The 26985-nt window shown below is 49.2% G+C and overlaps 1 protein-coding gene across 1 annotated transcript; it reads left to right on the top strand.

Annotated features, from left to right (window-relative positions):
- Window positions 1-12540: 12540 nt before the first annotated feature.
- Window positions 12541-25508, top strand: LOC119400194 (uncharacterized). The gene is made up of 5 exons (XM_049417995.1): window positions 12541-12659; window positions 15029-15174; window positions 16467-16634; window positions 17478-17642; window positions 24806-25508. Exons 2-5 carry the CDS (start codon window positions 15172-15174, stop codon window positions 24974-24976), a joined length of 507 nt encoding a protein of 168 aa, XP_049273952.1. The 5' UTR covers window positions 12541-12659; window positions 15029-15171; the 3' UTR covers window positions 24977-25508.
- The last annotated feature ends 1477 nt before the right edge of the window (window positions 25509-26985 follow it).

The raw sequence follows: 26985 nt of genomic DNA, 5'->3' as shown, positions 1-26985 counted from the left end.
GCGGCTGCATTTTCGATCTCGAAATTTCCGGAGCCCTCCACTACGTCGTCTCATAATCATATCGTGCTTTTGGGACGTTAAACCCCAGATATTATTATTATATTAGAGCAGCTGTTAGCCCTGAAGACCGTCCAAAATTTTATTGTAAAATAAACGTTTAATTAGTTGATTGATTGACTGCACAACAAAAAATACAACGACGTAAGACGAGACTTTGCGCTGGGTGGAAATTCTTCTCCTGCGTCGGTGTCTTTTTTTGTTTTTTGGAGTCATACTCAAATAATGGATTACCAACTTGCCCAGAATGCTGCTCTATTACTGCGAAGTGAACGACCAGTAGAGTTCTCACATAGGAAATTTCGCGGTCTAAACAGAGTTTTTTTTGTTGTTGTTTTCACGTTAGCGGGTACAGTGCTCGGCTATTGAAACACGATATTCAGAGTGCGTGGCAGACGGCGGGGATGGCGACGGTGACGGCGAGAGCTTTCGTGACGCACGGTGACTGCATCCGGTAGATCACCGCTGAGTCTGTGGTTCCCGGGGGCGTCGCAGCGGAGTGCTGCTTGCCATGGCTTCAAAACACTACACTCACATGCCGCGCCGCGCGAAGCGGCTGGCGGGCGTGTGTTACTAAAGACTGCAGTGATCCGCCGGCTCCAACGAGAACCACAGACTGAAGGGTGGTCTATTGGATGCAGTCGCCATGCGTCACGAACGCTCTCGCCGTCATCGTCGCCATCACCGTCAGCAGGCACGCGCTCCGAGTATCGCGTTTCCATCGACGAGCACTGTACCACAAAATTTCATAATAGTACACTAGAGGAAAATCTGGCGCTAGTATCTATAAGAACTGCATGGGTAGAGTGTACTAAAATATTCTGGTACACTCGAGCATGGGAATGATGGGTAGTACATGTATTTGCCTAGGCTACGTTCTTTCGGCTCCGTGTGGCCTGCCGCCGCTTTGTCGCAAGACGAAGTTCAGTAGTCCCACTTCAACATCTTGACCCTTTTAGACTCACCACTTCATATCAGCTCACGAGGTTCACAACGAGCCATTCTCTTTATTCGAAACAAAAGCCAAAACGCAACAGTAAACCAGACCACGAGTGCGTTCGAAGCCACGAGCCCGAAGAAAAGGGAAATCCACGTACTACCCATCATTCCCATGGCGGATCAACGATCGCAGCGCCAGAGTCCCCTCTATAGTCGCATTCAACTTTAGAAGGCAGGAGAGGCCCCGCCCAGACTACCGAAGCGCGGCAGCCGATCGCCTCCGCGACTAAAGAAATAGTCCCGCTCATGCACGCGCCGATGTTCTCAGAAGGCGGAGCCACCGGCCGTCCTGCTCATGACGTCAGTCCAGAGTGCGCACCCATTGGTGCAGGCTTGTGTTCATCCGCCTTTGAGGAGGAAATGCCGCTGCCTTCTAAAGTTGTATCCGACCATAGTAAATATTGAAGGAAATTCTATGCACTGTGCCTTCAGTGACCTTCCGTAGCGATTGCGCTTACTTGCTCATGCTTTCACTTCCCCCCAATTGCAGAAAATTACACGCTCATCTGCGTGTTCGAGGCTCTACGCCCAAACCAGTGGAACAAGACCTACTCGTGCACGGACTACGTCTACATCCGCTTCTTCTCCTACAGCAATGACCCTTCGCCTAACGCGCAGGTGGTCTTCGAGAGCAAGCGACAATATGGTGAGTGTACTGTTCGAAACAATCGGCCAGTCAGCTGCTTCGTCGTTTTCTTTGTCGCTGTACAAGTTGTACGTATGGACACTGCGAGTGACTCGTGTCCGCCGGGGACTTGTTTCCGTAACCTGAAGAGCGCATCGTTGAACTTCCGGCCGCCGTCGCTAGGGGGCGAGTCACATGACCTGAACATAAACGTCAGTCATGACTTCATAATACCGCCATAGTTTGAATGAAAGGCTCGCCCTGGCATTGCGGTAGTAACGCTATTTTGCCAGTGTCTGTGGTTGACCTCGTGTTAAAAGGAAGGAGGGGGGGGGGTCAACCACGCAATGCATTAGTGCAGCTCCATTAGCTCGCTACAGCAGCTAGCTTTGATCAGGAATATAGGTCGAATTTCTTTGGTCACGAATATAGGTCGTCCGCCGCGGTGAAGCAGTGGTTTGGTGCTCGGCTGCTGACCCGAATATCGTGGTTTTGGGACGTTAAACCCCAGATATTATTATTATTATTATTATTATTATTATTATTATTATTATTATTATTATTATTATTATTATTATTATTATTATTATTATATTATTATTATTATTATTATTATGCTAACCCGAAAATCGTAGACTTAACATACAAGTTTCAGGAAGTTTCTTCGAACAAATGTCGCCAAAGTAGAAGACCAACTTCGGGCTGTCCAGGAGACCCGTGAGGCGGCGGAGAGCTTTGGGCTCTCTGTCCCGACGTGGGAGATGCCCTCTGCACCTGGCACCTAGCCGAGTGTCCTTCAGGACCCCTTTTTGGGCAATAAAGTTTCACCACCACCACCACCACCACGAAAACTACACTTTGAAATCCGGACGTCAAGCGCGGAGATTTCTGCGCGAAATTTAAAAATGAAATTTGGCCTTGATTTCCGCCTCTATCAATAAACGAACCTATGATGGTGAAATCAACTACGTCGGAATCCTCAGAGTGCTATTCATCGGTCTAAACCGATCCATTGTTTCACTTTAGCGTCCCTGTGATCCTTTCAGGCTCAGGGATTCCAACTAGAATCATCAGTTCTGTAGGTCAGTCAGCAACCAGTTGGCAAAAGAATGCGTAGGTCTTCCTGTAGAACTCATATTTAGCATCTGTTCTATATGTGCTGGCAACCTGGTACGCACAAGAAAGCCAGGTCACGTGTGAACGAAAAAATTACAGAAGCGCTCGCACTGCTCCCACAATTCGCTGCGGCAGCTGCTTCTTTCACCGTGCAGAGGTATGGGAATTATCTTAGTTCTGTACCGAAAGTTTGAACTTTGGCAATATGGCAGTATTCTATGTCATTAAAATAATTTTAAGTAATAAATTAATAAAAAGGATCGAAATATTACCTAATATTACTTAATTGATAAATTAATTTGGTCACTAGATACATTGATTGAAAAGTGTGAGCACAGATTCGATCTTTCTTTTGTATACCATGAACGTGCGCACCTCAAATTGCAAAAAAGAAAAAAAAACAGTTGATCACAGTTCAAAGAAATAACTTGGGCCTGAAAGGGTTAAAAATTTCAGGGTCCCTTATGAATTGACCTAAGATGACTCGAAGGCCAAAGCCATCTTCATTTTCTTCTAATTCGACTTTTGCCCCGCCAGCCACCGAAAGCTTTTTGCACCTGACGTTGTTTTGCAATGCCTCTGGGATCGGAGGAGTTGTAAGCTTTCTTCAGCTCACCTGGTTTTGCAATGCCTCACTTTGCAATGACGTCATCGTGTGCATGTCATGTGATGTGACGTCATATGTCGACATCATTAGGTGATGATGACTTTTTTGCCTCACTAAGCCGCTCAATTTTCGCCTAATGAGGCATTTAAAGCTTTCGCCTTAATAAATACGGTACATTTTGCAGAGGGTGTTGCACCCTTGTACTACGACAACAGCGACCACGAGTGGAAGCAGTACAGCTACCGAGCACTCGACACTCGGGTGCGCAACGCCAAGTTACGACAAGGCGGTGGCCGTTGGATGTTGGGCATCTGGGGCTCCGCATACATAAGGCTCATGTGAGTTGAGTGCAGCACGCTCGTTCGCTTGCTTTTGAACCGTCGTCAACTGAGGCATCCGTGATCCGTGGCAACAGGAGGCATCGAACCGCGAAGGCCCACAATCTCGAAGCGTGTGTATTTTTCCCGGCATATAAGGTGCTTCCTTATTTGAAAATCCGAGAATACTGGCATGCCTACTTACTTTCTTCTATTTCACGCGGAACGTCTTTTAACATTGGGGCTGTTTAAGCCGGCCGTATTCTGTCCAACGCGAACAAAAAAAAAACTCCGTGCTGCGATGACGTCACCGGGCGTTGCCTAGCAAGCTGGTAGCAATCGGTTGGACGGCTGTGCGCCTGCTTCGCTATAGCCCATACACTGTTCCGCAACCAGCCCGCCTGCCTGGACACTGCGCGCAACCGCTCGGCCGTGCCAGACGTGACGTCACGGCCAACTGCGCATGCGCTGCTTCGTTCTGTAAAAGCCGGCGCGTGGCAGTGGGGCGCGGAGTCAGACGCAGACATCGGGAGACCGCAGGAGTTCCTCACTGCCGATGAGAAAGCCGCTTTACGGGAGTCGCAGCGCGCTGCCAAGCGAGACTGCTGGACTCGACTCGTTTAAAGTAGTCATCGACGCAGTACGACAGAAACCGCGAGAAGCGACTGTGCTGGAATAGAGTGCAGCTTAGCATCGCGTCGTATGACCAGGACCAGCTATAGGAACCGATCAGCTCCGATGTGCCTTTAGCCTTGCGCTTCTAGTGCAAACTACGCCCGGCTTTTTTCACATTCTTCTGACGCTTTTATTGCTCGGCGCAGGCCGGGATTCAACTTGCACGCTGTTTCGCGAATGACGCCGCCTGTTTTAGAAACACTGCATCCCCGATGCGTATGCTTACCTTCCAGGTTGTGCGCGCATCAGCGTTAACGCTAAGATTATTGTGACGCATGTAAAAATGCTGACGGATTTCGCCGTCAATCAGATTACGGATGTCTGTGCTAGCTTTGCGCTTCGAGTGTTGCTTCTTTTGCTGGGCACGAGTTCGCCCAGTAAAGCGTTTCATCTTTACCGGCTGCGTTTCGCTTTTTCCACCCTCACAACCACGTGATAATATTTAAATCCGTTATAAGTCCCCCTCACTAGCCTCTGAAAACACACACAAAAATAACGAGCGCGTTGTTATTCTCTCCTGGCGGTTCTCGTCTTTTTGACGCACTTCGTGACTCAAGAACAGTGATTCGCGGGACCTCATTACGGTGCACCCTCTCGATTGGTGCATAAACACGATATATCAGTTGTGAATTGTTTCCCCTACCCTGGTTTGTCACGCAGTCGCACCGTTCTGCCTTGTCCCGCTTGACTACCGTGCGCGATCAATCGATTTCACTTCATTTTGTGTGTTTTCCACAGCGCTATCGGAGATAGCGTGTAGCCGACGAGCGCGAAATCCTGATAGGCTCCACGCTTAGTGCTGGCATTGTACACGTGATTTTAGGAAATTAGTGGCGAGTAGGAGATATCGCCTGTAGGAAGGGTAGCGAATGCGAGGAGACCACTCCCTCGTCTTTGAACCCGGGGTGGTGACGCGCTCTTTAAGCATATTTTCTTGCCATTTTTGTCCTTTAAACACAAACAAGTGTGGCTTGTATGCGCAGTCGGCGTCAGAATTTTGGAGACCATGACTAGGTTTGAGAAAATCATTAATTTCCCAGGAATTTGTGCCTGCATTCGGTCTAATTGCACAGTACATGTCGGCGCGTTTTAGAACAGTCTGGAAACCTAAACTCAAGGCTGCCTGCCGAAGCGGCGGGAATATTCAGCATTTTTTCCCGCCTCGTGGTCCCTCACATTGTGACGCTGACTCTACAGTACTCACGGATTGAAACGCGACAATTTATTGCTAAGTAATGCACAAGTACTTTCGTTTCCAGCGTCTTCAGTTCGTGTCATATCAGCGTAATTTGAACGCGAACACTTACATCAGGAGCGGCGGTCATCTTGAGCAATTGCTCATAGCAGTCGCTTACATACATACATACATACATACATACATACATACATACATACATACATACATACATACATACATACATACATACATACATACATACATACATACATACATACATACATACATACATACATACATACATAACAGGCCCGTAGCCAGGATTTTTTTTTTAGGGGGAGGGGTGGGGGGCCCACTTGCTGAAAGCCTTGGCTATTTCAGAAGAATAGCGAGTTTTATTATTTATTTTCGGGTAAAACACCCCCCTCCATGAGAATTTCGGAGGAGCCCTTAGGGCACTCCCCTTGGCTACGTGCCTGATACATACATACATAGAATCACATACATAGAACGAGTAATTTTTCATTTCAGGAACGCCCTGTTCGACGCGACGAAAGTGCAAAAGGCTCTGTACGACGCGCTTCGAAGCAACTTCAGCCAGAGGTTCGACATTTCATTTTTCGACGGGTTCGGCATCATCAACACCATCATATGCGACAGCCGGCCCCTGGGTCGCGCTGGGGCTTTCAGCACTGTACGTATTATCCGTATGTGGGCCATCTCCATCTCAAGTACGTAGCAGGTGGCTTTTTCGATGCATATATACCCCTGTAATCCTGGTGAAAAAAAATTGCGCGGCTTGAATCAAGTCGCGCAAGGCTCAGCCACAGGAGCTACTGGGCACCTAGCTGGTCCTGTCTTGGCTGTAGGCTTTCACCCTCTCACCTGTCTCTTTCTCATCCATTTTACCTAACGGCATTGACACTTGATTAACGTCAGGCTACAGTGTTAATTCTGGTGACTTCACGCAGCAGCCTGGCTAGTTGTGATGACGTCAGGTACCGAAACACCTAAAATGACCGCTTGTACGTCACCATCGGAGCCATGGCGCGGAGCGGCCGTGGAAACGTCACGATATCTTGCTTGAGCACGTGACGAGAAGCTCATACCGTGTAGTGACGTCAGGGTACAGTAGAAACCGACAATAGCTTTTAAAAGCGTACTGTTTTAACTTTTGTAGGGTGCACTCACGCTTACCAGTACTTTTTGTAGGCTCTTGAGGGCTTGGCCTTTCATTTGACGCAAGAAAAAGAAATGAAAATTTTCGTGTCAGTACTCCTTTAATAGAACACACGGGCCGCAAACACCGACTAGGGGCCACACGTTTCATATGCTCTTGTTAACCATCTGTTCCGAGTGCCTGTGCGGTAACTGAGCGCGTGCCGGTTCATGATGACGGTAATTTTCTTTCTACGACACACGGCAGCCATAACATGTCGACCATAATCCGAGCATTAGTTCAAGAACGCTCGCCTCTGTTAAATTGCGCATGCGCAGAGCAATCGCCTGCTCAAAGACGGAAAGCGCTTGCTTTGCTCAGCTTCTCGTCTCTCTCTCCCCCTTTCTTCACTGCAAGAACGTGACACGTGAAACAGAGGCCACCTATCACTACTGTGCTGCGGTGTCCACTGTCCATTGCCTCCCAGGGGGCGTCACGCATAGCCGCATTAGTTTCATTCTAAGACTGTCCTGTCTGTGGACGATGGAAGCAGTCCCACACGCGAGCGTGAATCGCCTTGTCGGAGAATAGAAGCGTGCGTCTTCAGAGTCCTTGCAGTTGTTCTCGAGGAAAAACAAGCGCGCTCTCCGGCAAACATGCTCTTCCGGAAAAGGCGCTTCTCCGGCTCCGTGATAAACTATCTGAATCCATGCACGATCAGCGAGGGTCGTCTGTGCGACGTCTTCGCAAACATATCCCTGTGGAACAAGTTCTTCTGGCAGGTGGGTCTCCAACTAAGGGAACTTTCTCCGGGCGAACTGTCTCTCGTAGAAGTTCATTGCGGGTACGTTGGTCTGAGTATGTTGCAGCAGCAGGGGGCGGCAACGCTATTGTGCCACTTGCTGTCGCATCACCGCTGCATCGTTTCGGTGCACCTGAATTACCAGTTGTTAAAGTATTACCACCCAATCATATGCGACGCGCTGCGCAGGAGTTCGACCCTTACACAGCTCAAGTTGTGCCCACCAATCATGAACGCTTCGCTGAGCTTCGCGGCAGCGCTCCCGCAAATGAACCAACTGCAAGCGCTTGAGCTCAGCCGTGTGCCTCTCAATCGCACAACCCTCGCGGTCCTCTCCGAGTTCCTGGCAACAACCCGGTCGCTGACGACATTCACCGTGACCGACAACTGTATGGAGGGCGAAGACGCGGTTGTCGTCCTTCAAGGACTCAGGAAGAACGTGACAATCTCGACGCTGTCGATCGACTCCAGTCTTCTGAGCACGGTCTCGTCCCGGTGTGGTGAAATATTCGCCGATTACGTGAGGTGTAACCAGACGCTTCGATGCCTGACCATGGCGTCACGCGCTCGCCTCTGCTTCAACAATCTTGGTCCGGTCATCGGGGCGCTATTCTACAACAGCATCCTCTCCGAGCTGAACCTGGTCGGCTTTTCAATACATGTGCTGGACAATAAGGTCATCACCTATATGCTGAGCTGTAACCAGGGACTTAGAAGGTTCCACATGGCCAACTGCAAGTTTGACGAGTACAACAACTGCATGAACACCTGCGTGCCTACATTCTCGAGCGAGTCCAGCCTGATCTCTTTGTGGTTGGCGGCGCTCGCAAAAAACAATAGGCTGGAGGAGCTGACCATGGGCCTGTTGTGGATAAAGCCGGAAGATTGCAGTTCCTTCTTCCGAGCTCTCGCGTCTCACAAGTCCTTGAAGAAGGTCAATATCCCGCAGTTCAGGCAAAGCGATGTGGTCCAGATATGCGGGGCCATTCGGGATACGGGAGTGCCGGAGCGTTTCTTCGTCGGCGAGCACGAAGTCTTGAGGGACACCGCTGCGGTGCTCCCGGAGTGCAAAGCGCTGTCCCGCATCAGACTATACCTGCGCACTAGCTACGATGTCGAGCTGATGCACACCACGCTGCGTCTCCTGCCGTCGTGCAGGCACGTGAAGTCTCTGAGTCTCGAGATGGCCGGGGAGATGTTCAACGGAAAGGTGAGCTCCTTGATTGCGCAGTACCTCACCGACACGACGACACTTAGGGAGCTTCGGCTGAAGTTGTTCTCCGGACCCTGGCATTCCTTCGACCGGGCGCTGCTGAAAGCGCTGTCCAAGAACAACAGCATACGCAGGCTGTTACTCGAGGGTCTCTGCATCAACGAGTACGAGGCTGAGATGTTGACGGACATGTTACAGTCTAGCCGGACGCTATGCCACCTGTCCTACCAGTGCGACAGCGACTCCACTGCCTCGTTTCTCGGAAAGCTGTCGCCGAACATTTCAAGCAACTACATGCTCCTCGGCTTGTACGTAAACTGGAACGGGTGGTTCCGCAGCGACTGGCACCCCATTCGGGACGTCGTGCGTCGCAACAACTCGCTGGTGACGCGGGCGGCGCACTTCGTGATGGGAACGAGGCGCAGGTACTGCGCTGCAGCAGCCGAGCTGATGCAATTCAGCCCCGGACTTGTGGAGAAAGTTCAAGAACTCGCTTCCATCGACGAAGAAGATGCCGTGTCGCGAATCGAGGGCAGCCTGCAGAGCTTCACCGAACTGCACGACTTCATGTGTCTGGCCGGGGTCGTCAAGAAAAGTGTGAGTTGCCACAGGCGCGAGGACGGGCAGAAACAGTTCGTTGATCTCAATCGTGACTGCTGGTTGCACTTGCGGCTGTACCTAAAGGTGGGCGACATCCTGGATCCAAAGTAAGCGCGGAATTTTGATCCTCTGTCGTAAATAATGTGTTTGTCACATAGGGGGGGGGGGGATGTTTGGAAAGTTTTTCGACAGGAGTTGCCCATGAAAGCGTCATTTGTTCTTTTTCGACCGGCACTTTGCTTTCGCGAGCTGCCGGTCATCAATCGAAGAGCACCGGCATTTTGTGCACGGGTAGTTACCGTGTTCGCACAATTCGTATTTCTTTGCCTCGTAGAGTAGCCCAAATTTGTATGCGCGTGACGATCGGGTTCGAAAGCGAAATTGGGCATCTAGTTTTTTTTTTTTTCAATTTTCCTAGTACAAAATTAGCCGTGCGTCATAGTCGGGGGCTCGCTATAATCGTGATGATACGGTATTTTCCGGCTGTCTGTGTCCCTAGAACTTTTTTCCCCAAAAAATCTAGGGACTTAAGTTTGTGTTAGCTGCAGCATAACCTCCATTGAGAATGCACGGTGACGGCGCAATTTCAGGTTATAATCTTGCCTGCAGTATTCTGTCGCGAGGTGCCGTCAAGCGAAGAGTGCCGGCCTTTACGCCAGAATGTAAACTAACGACCTTTTCAAAATGCGTTCTTTTTATCATCGAAGTATTGCGTACGTTAGTGTTCTGTGTAGCTTTAATAAATTTGGGGAGTGGACACATTGCCGACGTGTTGCCGTCACCGAAGAAATTACCGGGAGTGCAGTCGGAATGGTTATCGCAATGGCGTCACTGCGATTTCAGTCTTGCACTATCATCATTGTATCAGTGCCGCGAGAACTCTGTGGGTGGCATCAATTTCTGTGATTTTCGCGTTTTCATGTTGAAGGACCATCGCGCTTAGCTCATTAGCTTCGCCAGTTAGCTCTCTAACTGCGAGTATTTGTTTGTTTTGGAGCATCTTGACGGTGACTGGAATTTTTTCTCTGGCCATCGCAATATCCACACTCACAAACACACACGAGCACGCATTTGAGATTTCTGTGAACAGTGTCTCATAAAAAAATCTAGTGGCCATGCTACATATCTGAACATCCAGCATGCGCCGAATCGTTAAGTGTTCCAATAATTCGCCAAAGTTATGTCATCGATTAGTGTAGTATCTAAATGGGACGTGCGGCATGTTATTTCTTTTTTTCTTTGTACAATTAAATGCCCTTTCCAAAAATTCAATGTAGTTTTAGCTCTTGAGTATTTAGCGCGTTTTAGACTTCATTTCGTAACTTGAAATGTATGAACTTAGCTTGTATTAGCGCGGTACAAAAAAAGTAGACATGACACGACAGAGAGGTAGGCGCCTACCTGTCTGTCGTGTCGTGTCTACTTCTTCTTTTTTGTACCGCGCTAATACAAGCTAAGTTCATGGATGACCAACTCGACCGAACTACAACATTTTTGAAATGTATGTTTTTTATTATCCGCTAGTAAAGGCCATCTCCCCAGAGTTGTACATCTCGTTCCCCTTCGATAATTATGTCTTTAAGATGAATACGTTCAGTATTTCAAGTTATCGTTGTGAAGATGCCTTTTGGAATATTTTTTACCTCCTTTCAGATGACGTGCTGTTCGCGTGCGTGTGCTAGTTGTAATGGTCATCTTGTCAACCTTTCCGATTTGAGTGTTTACAATTGTGACAACGTGCAGATGAATGCGCACTCAGTCATGTGCGACGAAATGTCTGGAACAATTTCATACTGTGACGTGTTTGATAATAAAGGAACAATTGCATACTGCAAAGTGTTTGATAATAAAGAAAAAAGTCAGTTTCGCCGCAACGGCGAAGCATTGAATGCGATAACAACAAATTAGAATGTAACACGAAGAACGGAAAGCATCTCGAAATTTCCAACCCGTCGCTCAAGCGCAAAGGACGCACGAAGAGAACACACACAGGACGAGGGCGAACTATCAAGGGTTATGCACAGCTCGACACTTAAAGCGCGCTGCTCAAACATAAAGAACGCACGAAACGAATTCACAAGTATACACAGGACGAGCGCAAACTAACAACTGTCACAGTTGTTACTTTCTGTTGGAACAGAGCGCTCCTTTCGCAAACTCTGCCGTTGCAGTGAGCGAAGAGACCTTCGTACGCTTTGTAACTTCAGCGCGGACATCGCGGTGAAAGCACAAGGCATACAAACCAACCTCTTCACGAGATAAGCGCGCACGCAGGCAAGCACGGCCAGTAGGGCGAAGTGCACCTGTCGAGGCGCGCGCGCATCGCAACGAGCGGGACGACGACCTTTAAAGCGCACCCCTTGCGTCCTTCGCGCCATCTCGCTGGTTACCAAGAAAGCACGCTGAAGTAAATGGTGTATATAAATAGCTCGCCGTTAACATGCTGAAAGACGTACGCCTCGTGGCCTAGCCGTCTAACGCCGCGCGCTGCGGAGCGAGAAGTCTCCCGTTCAATTCCGCGCTTCACAAGAATATTTCTGAATTATTTTTCTTTCCGGCTTGTGTATATATACATACTGGATGTCCTTGCTATCTTTAGCCAAGGGTTAAAAAATACAATATTAGAGGCAGGCGACTGAAATCAGTTGCAAATTACTGACAGTCACCTTGCGCACTATAGACAATTTTTTTATTGTTAATTAACTAATTTGTTAACTATGATTATTTAACTAAATTGCTAAATATTGACTTTAGGCAAAAAATGCAACTTGCAAAGTTTGAGACCGTCTTCAGAAACCCCAATTGCATTATTTGCGATAAAGAAAGTCTTACGTATACCATTTTTTCTAAGCTGCAAAGAAAGCCCGCGAAATACAAAAAGAACCACGTGACAAGCGCATTCGCGCGCCGCGAAAATGCTGCCCTCAGCCGTGGTTTGAGCGAACGAAATCAGCTGCGGCCGGGACTTGCGGGCTCCGTTGCAGCGGTAGGCCGATAAGTGGGCGGTGGTTTCTTGGTCCGCGTCAGCCAGTTGCACGGCCGGTCTGGAGACGCGCGCTCGCTCCGGAGCGAGCGCGCGCCTCTAGACCGGCCGTGCCAGTTGGCGCGCGTGACGGTGCAAGTTAAGCGAGCGCGCGCCAAGAAATGTTAACTCTATGGCGTGAAATGTTAACTCTGTGGTTCGCAGATTTTCCGGGGCAGCGTGACAGGTCCTCCCGTCTTGGAGCCCAGCTGGTATTTTATACACACGGCTGCGGTGTTTCCTCTCGGCAACGGCCGTATACCCGAAACCATGGTCGCCGACATACTGAGGTGCGTGTAATATAACTCGGCCGTTTAAAAGCAGCATTATTAAATGTATTTATTTATGAGGTCATGATTATATGACCAACTTCAGACCAGAGAACTGCTCCTGGGCAATTCTTACGGTGTTTCATTTATTCACAATACGGCATGCCAGCCTCACATCAAAATCATAGCAGGTGGGTATATGATCACACATACAATGTATGTTTAGTTTAATCAGCAACAGTTACAACAGTATGTACACTCTAAGCAAACACCAAAAAAAAATATCCAAGCATGTGAAACAGCTTGCCAACGTGGAACTACAGCAAATAGCTTCAATGCTCATAGTTAAAAGCAACTCGCACTGAATGTAACTGCGTTTTACATTTCAGTATAGATTATCGCAATGTTGCAAATCACTACATTTTCCAACAACTTAAGAAAATCATACCGCGATACAGTGTTAGTTGCACAAACGAGGACGGTCACAAAGATGGATGCTTGAAGTGACGATCAATCGTTGAACAGGCAATATCGAAGAGTTGACTCCAGAAACGCTACACCAGTTCGACTATTTGTCATCATTGTGTTACTTATAGATGCACCTAGGCTATCCCATTCGCGAACAACTCCGGGGAGAGAAAGGAAAACTGCAAAGTATCGCTATTGCAAAGGTATTTATTTCATAACTAGTGTAAAATACGAGGACATTGATTGTCACTGGATACGGTGCCTAAATCGCGGTGTATGCGGCAACGCGAAAAGCCGAGCGAGTGGTTGCGGAGCGAGCACGACCAGCTACAGGGGCTGTATCGCCATCTAACGAAACAACTGCTACACAAGCAGTGGTCTCTTGGTCGAAATGTAGACTTCCTACAGTATATATTGTTGCTTCCACCAGTTTAACATCATCTTCGGCGCTTGTTTGGGGGTTTTATACAGACTTGGCAGTAGTGCAGTCACAGTAGGTAAAGTGCAGCAATTACATTACTTCTTGCTGTAATGATTAACGTAATGAATTACTTTTGGGGGCTGGTAATTAATCAGTGTAATGAGTTCATCAAACGATCAATTTCGAGAAAAGTACTCATTACTTTCACGATCACTTTAGACTAAAATAGAGCATTTCCGCTTCCCTTATGGCGTAAAACTTGAACAACAAAGGGAAAAAAATAACAAAGAAAGGTTAATCTGAGTGTCACACATGAAGCGTGAAATGTTGAAGAAAGATCTCCGAGGTTTCAGTGTATATGTGCCGTAAGTGAAGTGTACATTAGTTAGTGCATAAATAATGAACTTTCGTAAAGTGTTTTGAAAGTAATTTCATTACATTTCAAAAGTAATATAATGTAAGTCATTATTTTCAGCCAGCTCTAATTCGTAATGTAACTTAGTTACATTTTTTAAAATGTTAAAGGTAATTAGTAAAAGCAAGCTGCTTGTTACGTCACGGCTCGCGAGTGCGCCAGTGTGGCTCGACTGTCCAGCCGCTCGCGTGTTTATTAAAGTAAGCAATTGTAAATTAAGTGCTCGACCAAATGCGCTAAAATTTCGCCAGCTTATTTGCGAACGCACAAGGATTAACCCACATAACACAGATTATGATCGAGAAATTGCGTGTCATGGCCCCTTTAATTACTTTTTAGGAGTACTTCGACATCTCTGGTTTTATATGTGAAGGTACAAACCATAGAGTTTCCTAAAATTAACTAGAGGGGACTCTGGCGCTGCGATCGTTCAGCCACCATGGGAATGATGGGTGTAGTACGCGGATTTGCCTAGTCTTCGTACTTGCGGTCTTCGAACGCACTTGCGGCTTTGTTTATTGCTGTGTCTTTTCTTTCGGATAAAAGAATGGATCGTGGTGAACTTCGTGACCAGATTTGAATTCGTGAGCCTAAAAAGGATAAAGTGGTGAAGTGGAACTGCTGACTTTTGCTGAACTTCGTCTTGCGACAAAGCGGATGCAGGCGACGCGGAGCCAAACGAAGCCGAAAGAACGAAGTTTAGACAAATCCGTGTACTACCCATCATTCCCATGCTGGCTGAAGCGCCATGCGTTGCAGCTGCCGTAGACACTAGCGCCAGAGTTCCCTCTAGTAAGTTCCCTCGCAAGGACGTCTACCCAGCACCTCCACCAAATGTCTCGGGTGAGAGTATAAAAAGAAGAAATGTATTTACAAAATATACATACGGAGATACAAGTAGCTGCTGCAAAGATGGAGGAACAGCAACAACACGAGCGCTATTTCATTCTTCGTCTTCATCGTCTTGTTGAAGCGTTCTTGTTCCTGATGGCATGTAACAGTATTGTAGGAAACTCTATGGTAAAAACGATCCACAATACGCCTAATGTGCAGCCGCTAAAATCGGCTGGCCCTCTCGTCACGCAGGGAAGCCGACCTCGTTGGGCTCAGCACGAGCAACACCACCTGACGAGCCGAACATCTTGCAGGACAGGATCCAGAACAACGCGCCATATTTGTTCGCTTCGCCGCCGAACCCGATCGTGCCGCCCGGCCCGGGCACGCGAGGCATGGTGAGTCGTCCCTCGTGACGTCACTAGGCGCTAATGCTGTAATACCTACTCTGTCATGGTAACAATAATTGCCGGGGTTTAACGAGCCAAAACCACGATGCGATCTTTATGAGGCGCGCCGTAGCGGGGAACGCCACGTGAATTTCGATAATCTAAGGTTCATTTAAATGGTGCGCGAAGTGAACACAGACACAGCACAGAACAGAAAACACAGGACGTCCCGCTATATTTTTCGTTCTGTGCTGTGTCTGCGTTCAGTTAGCGCACTATTTAACATAGGCGTGCGCAGGGTTTCCCCATGGTGGTCGTGGTGAGATGGGGGGGGGGGGGTGCAGACCTTCAGCGCAGACCCCTCCCTCCCCCCTTTGGTTGAGTCCGATGACAAGCATGCTTCACAATGGATGAAAAAAAAAACTGAAAATGAAGCGATGACGTGCTTTCCACAACGGCCTGCCTTTGGTCTCTGTCTTTCCGGGGGTAAATGGGAAGTAAACAACTCTTGGAATGCAACACCTGTGGTCCGACTAAGTGGAGGTATGAGGCTGACTTGGCGCCCTCCTCGGATAATTAGGCGGGGGGGAGGGCTGCTCCCCTCGTGCGCACGCCTATGCTTATAGCCCTACTCAGCATTTGTGGTTCTTTAACGTGCGCCTAAATATGCGCACTACGGATGTTCCTTGCATTCCGATCCCATCGAAATGCGGACCACCGCGGCCGGGAATCGAGCCCACGCCCTCGACCTTAGCCTAATTATCTGCCTAGTGGCGTTAATGCCTATCATCAAGCAGTCATGCTACTAGATATAAATACCTGGTGTTAACACCTGGCGGTAATACCTAATACACAGCTCTCAATTCTAACGGACCAATACGTACACTACCTATACAATAGAGGCTGTATGTCAACGTTTATAGATACGTTGCTGTATGTAACAATGTGCTTGCATTAGGAGTGCCGAAGCGAAAAAAATGTGCGTATGTGATTGGGAATTTAATGCCCACCTCTTGTTGTGTCGTTGAGGAAGTCTAGTCCCCGATAGCATAATTCAACACATTACCAAGTGGGCAGCATGGCTGCTTGCTGAGCTGGTTGGTTCATGGCTTTTGCCTTCAAGCACTATGGAATATGACATAATGCCGAATTTTTCTTTCACCTTCGCCAGCGTCTGTTAAAACCGTTCGCCGATGAAATAAGCATCCATACATTCAGTCCTGAACAAATTGACCTGAATGCGCGGCTAATCGGAGACCACGTCACGTGACTCCTTGGCTTGACGCGCGCGTCACGTGCAGCTGGACAACCTGAGAGATTTCCCGCACTGGAAGACGGTGCTCAACAGGAAGAGACTGTGCTTCTCCGTCACCACGTCCATCAATTATGCCTGGACCAGCGTCGACGGTATCAACTTCATCGATTTGCTGCGACATCCTCAGGACGTCCAGCGCTACAGCCGCCGACGGGTACGTGCCGTTCCAAAGAGAATGGGTGAAATCATACGTAACTTCTATGCGTACATTCTAGTACAGCAAAGGAATGTAAGACTCATAGCAGGTGTAGAGGCAAAACAGCGCGATATAACAGGGACCAAGTAAGAGTAGACAGGACATCATCAATACGTATACTGTACCAATATCAATACGTGTCGTGCCTGCTCTTCCTTGGTCCCTGTTTCTCGCGCTGTTTTGCCTCTACCAGCTTTGAATCGTTACCAACTCGCCCAATTTTCAATCCTACTCGGATGTAAGACTGCGCGAGTTGGTTACAGATTCATGTTTAAAGCAGCGCATAATAAGGAAGCACTAGACAAAGAAGAACAGTGCTTTGTCCTGTGGTCTTGTGCTTCCGTCTCTTGCGCTGCTTTAAAAATATAAAATCTAAAAAAAAACATAAAGGCGGGGTGACCGGCCGTCCGGCCCACGACGTCAGTCTGGAGTGCGCACCCATTGGTTCAGGCTTGTGTGCATCCGACATTGAGGAGGAAATGCCACAGACTTCTAAAGTTTTATCCAACTATAGGTAAAAGGAAAAAAATCCAGGGACTTTATCTGAAACACTCGAGGATGTGCTTGACAATTCGACTTCATGAAAATAAGAAAATGCCACTGGACGGAGCACTTATGCAAGTTCTCTTTGGGAGGGGCAGCGATGGCCGTGGGCAGAGCTTGTATTTATTTTTAGGTTGTAACCGACTATACCTGGCAACGAAGAGATTAGATGGGAAGGTCTTTTTCGGGGCTAACTGGACGGAAAACATGGTTTTTCGGTGGTGATTTTCTTCGCACGTCTGACCCTCGTCCACGCAGTTTGTCGACTTCAACAGCACCACCCCGCTGCCCGCGGAGCAGATAAGAAAGCACGAGTACTACTACGACGAAGTGACGCACACGCATTACTGGCGCTACCCGCCGCCGGGCCAGAAGCTTCTGAGCTTCTTCGCATACGACAATGCTGATACGATCAAGTACAAGGTACGTGCATGCTACTATGTACTACCTCGGCGCTATAGGTTGCAGGCATAGGGGCATGCGTGTAATTCCGTGCCCTTTAATAGGGCAACAGCAAAACTTCCGGTCGCCGTCACGTGCGGGAAAGTCACGTGACCTGAGCTGAAACGTCACGTATGACGTCGTACAACCGCCGTAAAACTTGTACGAAAAAATAATGTTCTACCCGGCTTTCATTGCGGAACATTTTGCAGCGAAAGCTTTATATGGCTAGGCGAAGCGAAAGACCGTTCGCCACATGTTTCGATAATGGCCTCCATTGGTTGCGCCGTTAGTTACGTCGTTCTCTACGTCGCACCCAAGCGCACGTGCCGTTGGCTGCGCCGTCAGTGACGTCGTCTCTCCATGGGACCCAAGATGGCGGAAGCAGCAGTGCCGGCAGAGTAGCGTCGACATGGCAATGGCGCAACGCGTTCGCCGGGGCCAACGCCCGCTTTCGGCGAGAGTTTCTCGAGCGGAACTTCGGCTGCGACCGCCTGTGGTTCGACAACAACCTGGCTACTATCGACGGGATCCGGTCTCAGCAACAACGGAACAATGCCATGGAGGTACTGACGCGGTGGTTCCCCAGCTGCTCTCGACGTCAACAAGCTCTTCGACGTCATCCTCAAAGGCCGGCGGATTTCGTCATTCAAACCACCCGAATAATTGAGAAAGGCTTCAATACAACGTTGGGATTAAGCCACTGCTTAACAGCGGGGCCGCACGCTCTAGCCTTCACTGGTTAACTATATGTATGCGGAGTCCTTGGGCAATGTTTTTTTTTTTAGTGTTCTACCCAGCGTCACGTGACTATCCGGCATGTGGCGGTGAACAGAAGTTTTGCTATTGCGCTCTTCATGGTACGGAAGCAAGCTGCTGGCAATGACTCACTCGGCGAATAAAAGTGCTGCGGAATCCCGCCATGTGAAGGAAAGTACGTGTACACAAAGAAAAAATATATATTGTGAGTATTGTTTATGCGCTTCATCTTCTCATATGTACATACTCATCATCACTGCTTGGGTTTGGGCTGTGGGGCTCATACTCGACACAATAAAGTGTCTTGAGCGTCCTAAACGTTGTCTCAGAAGTGGTGGAGAGTGCTGTCTGGTCCCTGGATCCTCTCACGACTAACCGACCATCTCCAGCTTCACCTAGAACACATCCCTGGAGCTCCGTTCGGGACGCCGCTTACACCACCTGCGTTCGGCGATGTCGCAAGACGAGCAGCCCAGCACGGCAGCGACCCCAATGCTCTCCCCGGCGGCAACCCCTTCTTGGGTGGTCACGAGCCCTCAAAAGGATCGACCAATGTTCGCAGGGCTTTGTGGTGAAGACGTTGAAGACTGGCTGGAGGAGTATGACCGCGTGAGTGCCATCAACCACTGGGATGCGCCTACGAAACTTACCCACGTTGCGTTTTACCTAACAGGCGTCGCAAAGACGTGGTTCTATAACCATGCGACAGATTTTCCGAATTGGACCTCTTTTACGCTTCAGCTACGCCAGATATTTGCCAACCCGTCTGTGCGCTCAGATATCGCGAAGAAGAGGCTTACTGGGCGTGTTCAACACACGGGAGAGCCATACACTTCTTACGTAGAAAGCGTACTCGCCCTCTGCCGTCGCGTCGACAGCTCAGTGGCGGAGAACGGCCGTGTGCGCCACCTGCTCAAAGGTATAGGGACTGTGGCTTTCAGTGCGTTCGTAGTGCAGAACCCCACGACCGTAGCCGATATTGTCGCTACCTGTCAGCGCCTCGATGAGCTTCAGACCGCACGCTTGCAACCTGACATGTCTGATTTGAGGCCAAGCAACGACATAGAGCTGCGTGCATTGATCCGCTCGATCATCCGAGAGGAACTTCATGCACAAGCTTCGCCGTGCCATCTTGAGGTTCGCACGACGCCACCTGGTGTCAATCTACGTGAAGTCGTGAGGGAGGAACTGGCTTCCATGACCGGCACGCAAGTCCCGAGCCCGCATCCCGTGCCAACGCCAACTTATGCTCAGATTGCTGCTATGACACCACCGCCCCAGGAGACACCACTACCGGCGCCTGGAGTGCATGGTTCGTTCAACTCCCTCACACCACGAGCGCCGGTCCGCCTTCCAACGCCTGGCGCACTCTTCGGCCGATTTGCTTCTATTGTGGCGTCCGTGGCCATATTTCAAGATTTTACCGACGCCGTCAGCAAGACGAAAGACGAGGTTACGAGGACTTTGAACGGGATGAGTTTTACACCACTGGACCGCAATATCGTCGCCCTTACCAGAACAGCCCACGTCGATCACAGTCTCCGCAGAACATCGGCGCAGTTGCTAGCTCCCGATTCCCGCGTCGTCGCTCGCCTTCACCGATGCGGCGCTCCTCTTCGCCACTTCGACCTGCTACTTCGACTCCTGATCATCGACTTGAAAACTATATAGTGCAGCTTCGGGAGGGAAAGCTGCATCTTTCGCACTATATGAAATTCCTCCGGGCCGCCCGTCAAATATATTGTTGGTGTATGTTGAAGGTGTACGGACTGAGGCACTGGTGGACACAGGCGCATCGCTTTCCGTCATTAGTGCAGACTTGTGTTCCCGCTTGAGAAAAGTGAAGACGCCAAACAATGGCCCTCCCCTTCGCTGCGCTGACAGAGTTCTTATTCGGCCTTCCAATGTTTGTACAGTGCGGGTTTCGATTGATGGCATCCTTCATCATATTCAGTTTCTTGTGCTGCCCTCGTGCACTCACGCGCTCATCTTGGGATGGGACTTCCTTTCTTCAGCATCAGCTTTCATATCTTGTCGTCAGCGAGTCATTCATATGACAGACACAGAGTTTTCCTCCGATGACGTTCCTCACAGCTTGCGTTTCGTCGCAGCCGCTGATTGTTGTATTTCGCCGGGAGACGAGAATATTATTACGCTGGCTTCTGATACCTATGTTAATGGTGACGTGTTCATTGCACCATCTGGTCGCTGCAAACCTACGGGGCTTACCATAGCACCTGGACTTGTGCGGTTTAGCGACGGTAAAGCGTCGGTCCTCGGCCAGTGATGCTGCCCCAAGGCACTGCTGTGAGTTGCTTCGCTGACACTGAGCCTTTTTCGCTGGTTTCCTTTCGCGCAGAACCACCACCTTTGTCTGCCTCAACTGATTCTAAGGCTGCGATCAATCCCCACCTCACTGCTGAGCAAAAGAGAGGCCTTTTAGCCATTCTTCAAAAGCACAGCGTTTTGTTTGACGTACATTCCAAGGTTCTCGGCCGCACTTCCGTCGCAGAGCACCGCATCGAAACGGACGGCAGCTCCATTGTACGCCGCCACCCATTCCGCGTGTCTTCGGCGGAACGGCAAATCATCGAGGACAACGTCGCCGACATGCTCAAACGCGACGTACGTCAACCGCCCTTCGTCCAGCTCTTGGTCATCTCCTGTGGTGTTGGTCCTGAAAAAGGACGGCTCTGTTACGATTTTGTCGATTACAGAGCCCTTAATAAGATCACGAAAAAAGACGTCTATCCGTTGCCACGAATCGACGATGCCCTCGACTTCCTTCAAGGCTGCAGAGTATTTCTCCAGTCTCGACCTCCGGTCCGGGTATTGGCAGATACCTCTGCACGAAGCGGACAAAGAGAAAACAGTCTTTGCAACGCCGGATGGGCTTTATGAGTTCAACGTAATGCCCTTCGAATTATGCAACGTTCCTGCAACATTCGAGCGCATGATAGACACTGTTTTACGACGCCTAAACTGGAAAACCTGTTTATGTTATTTAGACGACATCGTTATTTTTTCTTCTACTTTTCCTCAGCACCTTGAGCGTTTGAACGAAGTTATAACATGTATTTCGAACGCTGGACTTCAGCTCATTACAAAGAAGTGCCACTTCGCCAGCAAAAGCATTAAAGTACTGGGCCACCTTGTCAGTAAAGATGGCGTTCGACCGGACCCGGACAAGATTGTTGCCGTGATTCGTTTCCCTCGTCCAGAAAATCAGAAACATTTGCGAAGTTTCCTTGGTCTGGTGTCTTACTTCCACCGCTTCATCAGTCACTTTGCTGCCATTGCGGGGCCATTACACTAGCTTCTGACGTCAGGAACAGCCTTCGCTTGGACCGATGACTGCGAGTGTGCGTTCCAAGCCCTCAAACGTGCATTAACATCAGACCCGTCCTCCGTCACTTCGACGAGAGTGCGCCCACTTTTCTGCACACAGACGCAAGCGGCCATGGAATCGGTGCTGTCCTTCTACAGCGCGACGACACTTCACAAGAGCGAGTTGTCGGTTATGCCAGTCGTGCACTAACACCTGCGGAGCAGAACTACTCGATAACAGAGCAGGAATGTCTCGCTGTAGTTTGGGCCATACAAAAATTCCGACCGTACCTTTATGGACGCCACTTCAGTGTGATTACTGACCATCACGCTTTATGCTGGTTGTCCTCACTGAAAAATTGTCTGGGCGCCTCGGTCGCTGGATACTTCGCTTGCAAGAGTACATTTTGACGTTGTGTACAAGTCTGGCAAACAGCATCAGGAAGCCGACGCCCTCTCTCGCTGCCCTCTGCCACTTTCATCTCCGACCAAGCACCCTCATTGCCCCTCAGGTGCTCATGAGGCTTCATCTTCACTCACGTTATCGCCACTGGCAGTTGCCGAGTCGCTATCTTCTAACCGCTGCGCTCAGTTTGCCTCGTGTCAACGTGACGACCCCTATTGTAACCGCGTCATCGGATACCTAAGTGGCACGTCTTCTCCACCTAATGCCAGACTAAGTCGTAAGCTAAGGCGGTTCAAGCTGGAACACAACGTGCTGCATCGCTATACTTACAATACCGATGGACATCGGTGGGTGCCAGTACTTCCCCGTTCGCTGCGTACACAAGTTCTCGAAGCACTGCACGACGACCCATCTGCTCGCCACTTGGGGTTTCACAATACATACGACCGCATTAGGAGTCGTTTCTTCTGGCCTGGCCTTTCTACCTTTGTGGCCAAGTATGTCGCTTCTTGCGCACTTTGTCAACGCCGGAAAAGACAAACTTCACCTCCTGCTGGCCTGTTACAATCTATCCCATGTCCCGAAACACCATTTGCCATTATCGGAATAGACCTAGTCGGGCCACTTCCCGTAACGTCACCAGGTCGTCGGTGGATTGTGACAGCGGTCGATCACCTCACACGGTACGCAGAGACCGCCCCTCTACGCACTAGTTCTGCGTCAGACGTGGCCGCCTTCTTTTTGGAAGCCATCGTGTTGCGTCATGGTGCACCTCGCGTGCTGCTGAGTGATCGCGGAACACCTTTTTGTCCACAATTCTCGAGGAAGTGCTAAAAACTTGTGGGACAGTTCATAAGATGACATCAGGCTACCATCCTCAAATAAGTGGTTTAACAGAGCGATTCCATCGGACTCTAACAGACATGATATCAATGTACATCGGACCAAACTACTGATAACTGGGACACAATCTTACCCTTCGTGACGTTTGCGCACAACAGATCTGTCCAACGGACTACCGGATATTCACCTTTATACCTCGTCTACGGTCGTGTGCCGGCATTCACTATCGACGCCTCTTTCTTCAATGTAACGACGAAAACCCCTACAACTACACCAGAACATTTCATCTTTACGCTGGATGAATGTCGACAGCGTGCTCACCTCAACACAGAGGCCAGTCAACACAACCGCAAGCAGCGTCATGGCAGCTTTCATCGCGACGTCACCTTCCGTCCTGGAGATGAAGTACTACTTTGGACGCCTGTTCGTACTCCCGGATTGTGTGCCAAGTTTCAATCGCACTTTCTTGGACCATACGTTGTCCGTGAACAAACATCCCCAGTCAACTGCCTTGTCACTCCCATCGAGGTTTCTTCGGACCATCGTTACCGTGCATCTGAGATAGTTCACGTTTCGCGCCTCAAGCCCTTCGTTCGCCGTACCTTTCCCGCCTGAATCGCGACCGGGCCGGCCGCTCGCACGCGCGGGGAAATTTAGTGTGAGCATTGTTTCTGCGCTTCATCTTCTCACATGTGCATACTCGTCATCACTGCTTGGGTTTCGGTTATATATATATATATATATATATATATATATATATATATATATATATATATATATATATATATATATATATATATATATATATATATATATATATATATATATATATATATATATATTTGTCCTCGCCACAACTGTAGAGCACGAAGTTACACAACAGAAAAATTAAATGGCTTTCTCAGAAAGAAAGCCTGTAGTTTTGTGTTACAAACAGGCGTATGACGTTTCTTTTTTAATCTTTCGCTAGCAATGACGTCATTTCATCCGCCATATCGGCTGCACTATGGCATCGCGAAGAGTAGTGCTCAAGAAGGCCTGTAGAATGCAGGGATTCCTCAGCTGCAAGGTAAGTTAGGTAAGAGAAGCAGTGGAGGTCTCGCGAGCAGGTTAGGCCAGCTGGGAAAGCGGGGGGGGGGGGGGTCACTAAACTGGTTTCTGGCATCCCGAACTGCCTCCTCTTGCCGCATATCTTAGCAGCCATTAATTAGTCACTGTATTTTGCTCTAGGATCACGTGCACACTTGGCTTCACTCTCCTACTCACTGAGAATCTCTAATGCTGCGCATAAAGCGCGCGGTGTTCCCACACCCTGGTGGACCAGGGCGTTGCCAGGACTTTCTTTTTTCTTATTGGGGGGAGGGGGGGGTGGGGGTGAGCGTGGAGTCTTCCGACCACCCTTGCGTGTTTTAAGAGAACGTTCTGTTTGGCGAGTTGGTGTACGTTCATATTGACACCCACCATCATCTATGAACCATCCGCTATGGCACACACGTTTGTGTGCGAAGATGTAGAAAACGCTTTGCCTGCTCTGGCTCTGGGGAAGACGTCGACTCCTGCCTGTCTGTCTTGTTTCGCCTGCGACATTACTGGCGGTGGACAATTGCTTTGCAGTTGTTAGTGGCGCTCTGTCCCGTGCACTTTCTCGTGGTTGTGTTCTCTCGCGCCTTAAAACAAATACTTGCATGTTTGCATGTGCGCCCATGTATATCCATAAACCAAATCTTAAAATGTCGAGAATACGGGTATGAACCCTCCAAGCGAACCCGCCTTCTGGCTTCGGCACTGCTGATGGACCGCATTCTTGCAGGTCGAGCAGATGCTGAAGGCCTACCCCGACGACCGGTGCATCGTGTTCGACGACCTGGGTGAAGATGCCCTGCATGCCACATTCACGATTAGGGGCACCACGCACGAGTGGAAGGCGTACGCCATGTTCGAGGCCGTCTACGACGTCTTGAACAGGATTCCCCCGCCATAACACCACCACGCGCGGCACCACTGGGGGAGTAAACGGCGCCGTCGTGCTCACGCTTTCGGACACTTATACCCTCCTCCAACGAACTTCCCCGCTTTCCCTCCCTCCTTTACCTTTATCGTTGCGTCATCGACGTCACGGACATGCGTAAACGGCTGTGACGTCACGGCGTCGTTGATATGCGCGCGGCAAACTGTTTAGTGTTTAGTGATGCATACGCCCCGCCCCTCGTTTACATTTCTCGCTGTGTCATCGCAGTCACGGACATGCATGCACGGCTGCGACATCACGGTGACGTCACTGATATGCGCGACGAGCTGCTTAGCAACGTATACGCCACGCAACGGCTCGTGCCTCGTGAAAACGAGGCTATTGACCTTGTTTAGCGCGGGTACTGTCGTTATCGTGTACGACGCAAACGGTGTGTGTTCGTACTGTTGCATATGCATAGTCATTATATTATACTCACAACCATTGGCTTTATCTTCTGATTGAGATGCATTCGCAGTATAATAAACGATGTCGTTTAATAGAGTATTATCATTCCCAGGATTTCAGGGCATCTGTACGTGACGACATCTCTAGGCGGCAGCAACGGCGTCCTGCCGTATCTGAATGGGAAATAGGCAAAAAAAGGTGTCGGAAAAGGTGGGAAATGGGCAAAAAATGTGTGACGCTGCAATTTTACCTGAATGTTCCATGGGTCTCTGCTGTATAGAACCTGGAGTCCTTTTCGGTAAATAGCTTTTTTTCGTCAGATATGATTTTTTTCGCCTATTTCCCCTTCAGTTACGGAAGGCCGCCTCTGCCACTGGCGACAGATGGCGCTCGGTGCACATGTCCCCTCGTGATAGCATAATATACTACCGGTTTGAGGATTCGAAAGCCGCGTATTAAAGTAAATGCGATTGACCACTTTAGGCGCTAATTAAGGACTAGTTAATAAACGTTTATTCTCTCTCTCTCTCTTGCGGCACCATATTGCACTCGCGGAGGAAGCGATAAGCGATGAAGCCACTTTACAGGGGAGCTGTTTAACCCTTTCAGCCCTGGATTTGTTATTTTGGTCGGAAACTTTTTTTCTGTGCGTGTTTTCCTAGTAGGACCTGATAAGACCACAAACGAAAAATTAAGCCAGTGGTGCAATTATTTACGGATTAATAAGCATGGAGCCAAATTGGGTCGTCAGGGCTCAGTGGTTGTGAAATGAGAAAAATGGCTTCTTTACTCCTGCTATTCACTAAAGTACACAAAATGTGATCCATCGTCTTACTTGTCAGCGTGATACTCCATGACACAGTCTCGGTACGTCGTCCCGAAAATGGCGCTTACCCACCTTGGCGTCACCCATGACTTCCGTCTAGCTGCTTCTTTGTGGCTCCCAGCTCCGCAAACGTGCTACAATATTAGTTTCGATCGCAGTGGGGATCATTGAAGAAGTATTCCCCCAAGATTGAGCAGTTTTGGTTTAATTTCCGAGGTGCTGGAGGAAATATTGTGTGGTGGTATCAATTGACACCGCCAGAGCCGAAGGGTTAAAGTCGACGTCTAATCATTAGTTATAACTTTAAAACTTCACATCAACAATTCTTGGCCGATCCCCCAGTGTGGGTATGAGCCATATGTAGAGGCACATCACCATCAACCCCACGGAGCGTCGTGTGCAGCACCTATCGGGTATGTGCCACAGAATCGGGTAAGCCCCACTATTCACAACCGGTTCACTGAAAATGAAGCTCTATAACTAGAATGTTCGGTGATGGGTAACGTCGTGCGCTCTCCGCGAGCAGCAGCTGCCCGACGGAGGCGTCAAAGAGGGTTGACGCGTCAGCGGCAATGACGACGTCGTTCTAATACAATATCTGGGGTTTTACGTTCTAGAACCACGATAGGATTGAGGGACGCCGTAGTGGAGGGCTCCAGGATGACGTCGTTATGATCCAGAAGAGTCGGGGAGAGAAAAATTAAGGCAACTTAGCACCAGTGGTGCTAGAAAGGGAGAAAATAGGAAG

Source organism: Rhipicephalus sanguineus, chromosome 7, assembly GCF_013339695.2.
Source record: "Rhipicephalus sanguineus isolate Rsan-2018 chromosome 7, BIME_Rsan_1.4, whole genome shotgun sequence".
NCBI classification, from domain to species: Eukaryota; Metazoa; Arthropoda; class Arachnida; order Ixodida; family Ixodidae; genus Rhipicephalus; species Rhipicephalus sanguineus.
Note: the sequence above shows the minus strand (reverse complement) of the source record. Positions and strands in the feature narration are given on the sequence as shown.

What these genes read in the sequence shown, in the direction of transcription:
- LOC119400194 (XM_049417995.1), top strand. An exon ending in AGCGCTACAGCCGCCGACGG is followed by an intron (nt 16,635 to 17,477) that starts GTACGTGCCGTT and finishes TCGTCCACGCAG; the next exon opens with TTTGTCGACTTCAACAGCAC. An exon ending in CTGATACGATCAAGTACAAG is followed by an intron (nt 17,643 to 24,805) that starts GTACGTGCATGC and finishes GCATTCTTGCAG; the next exon opens with GTCGAGCAGATGCTGAAGGC.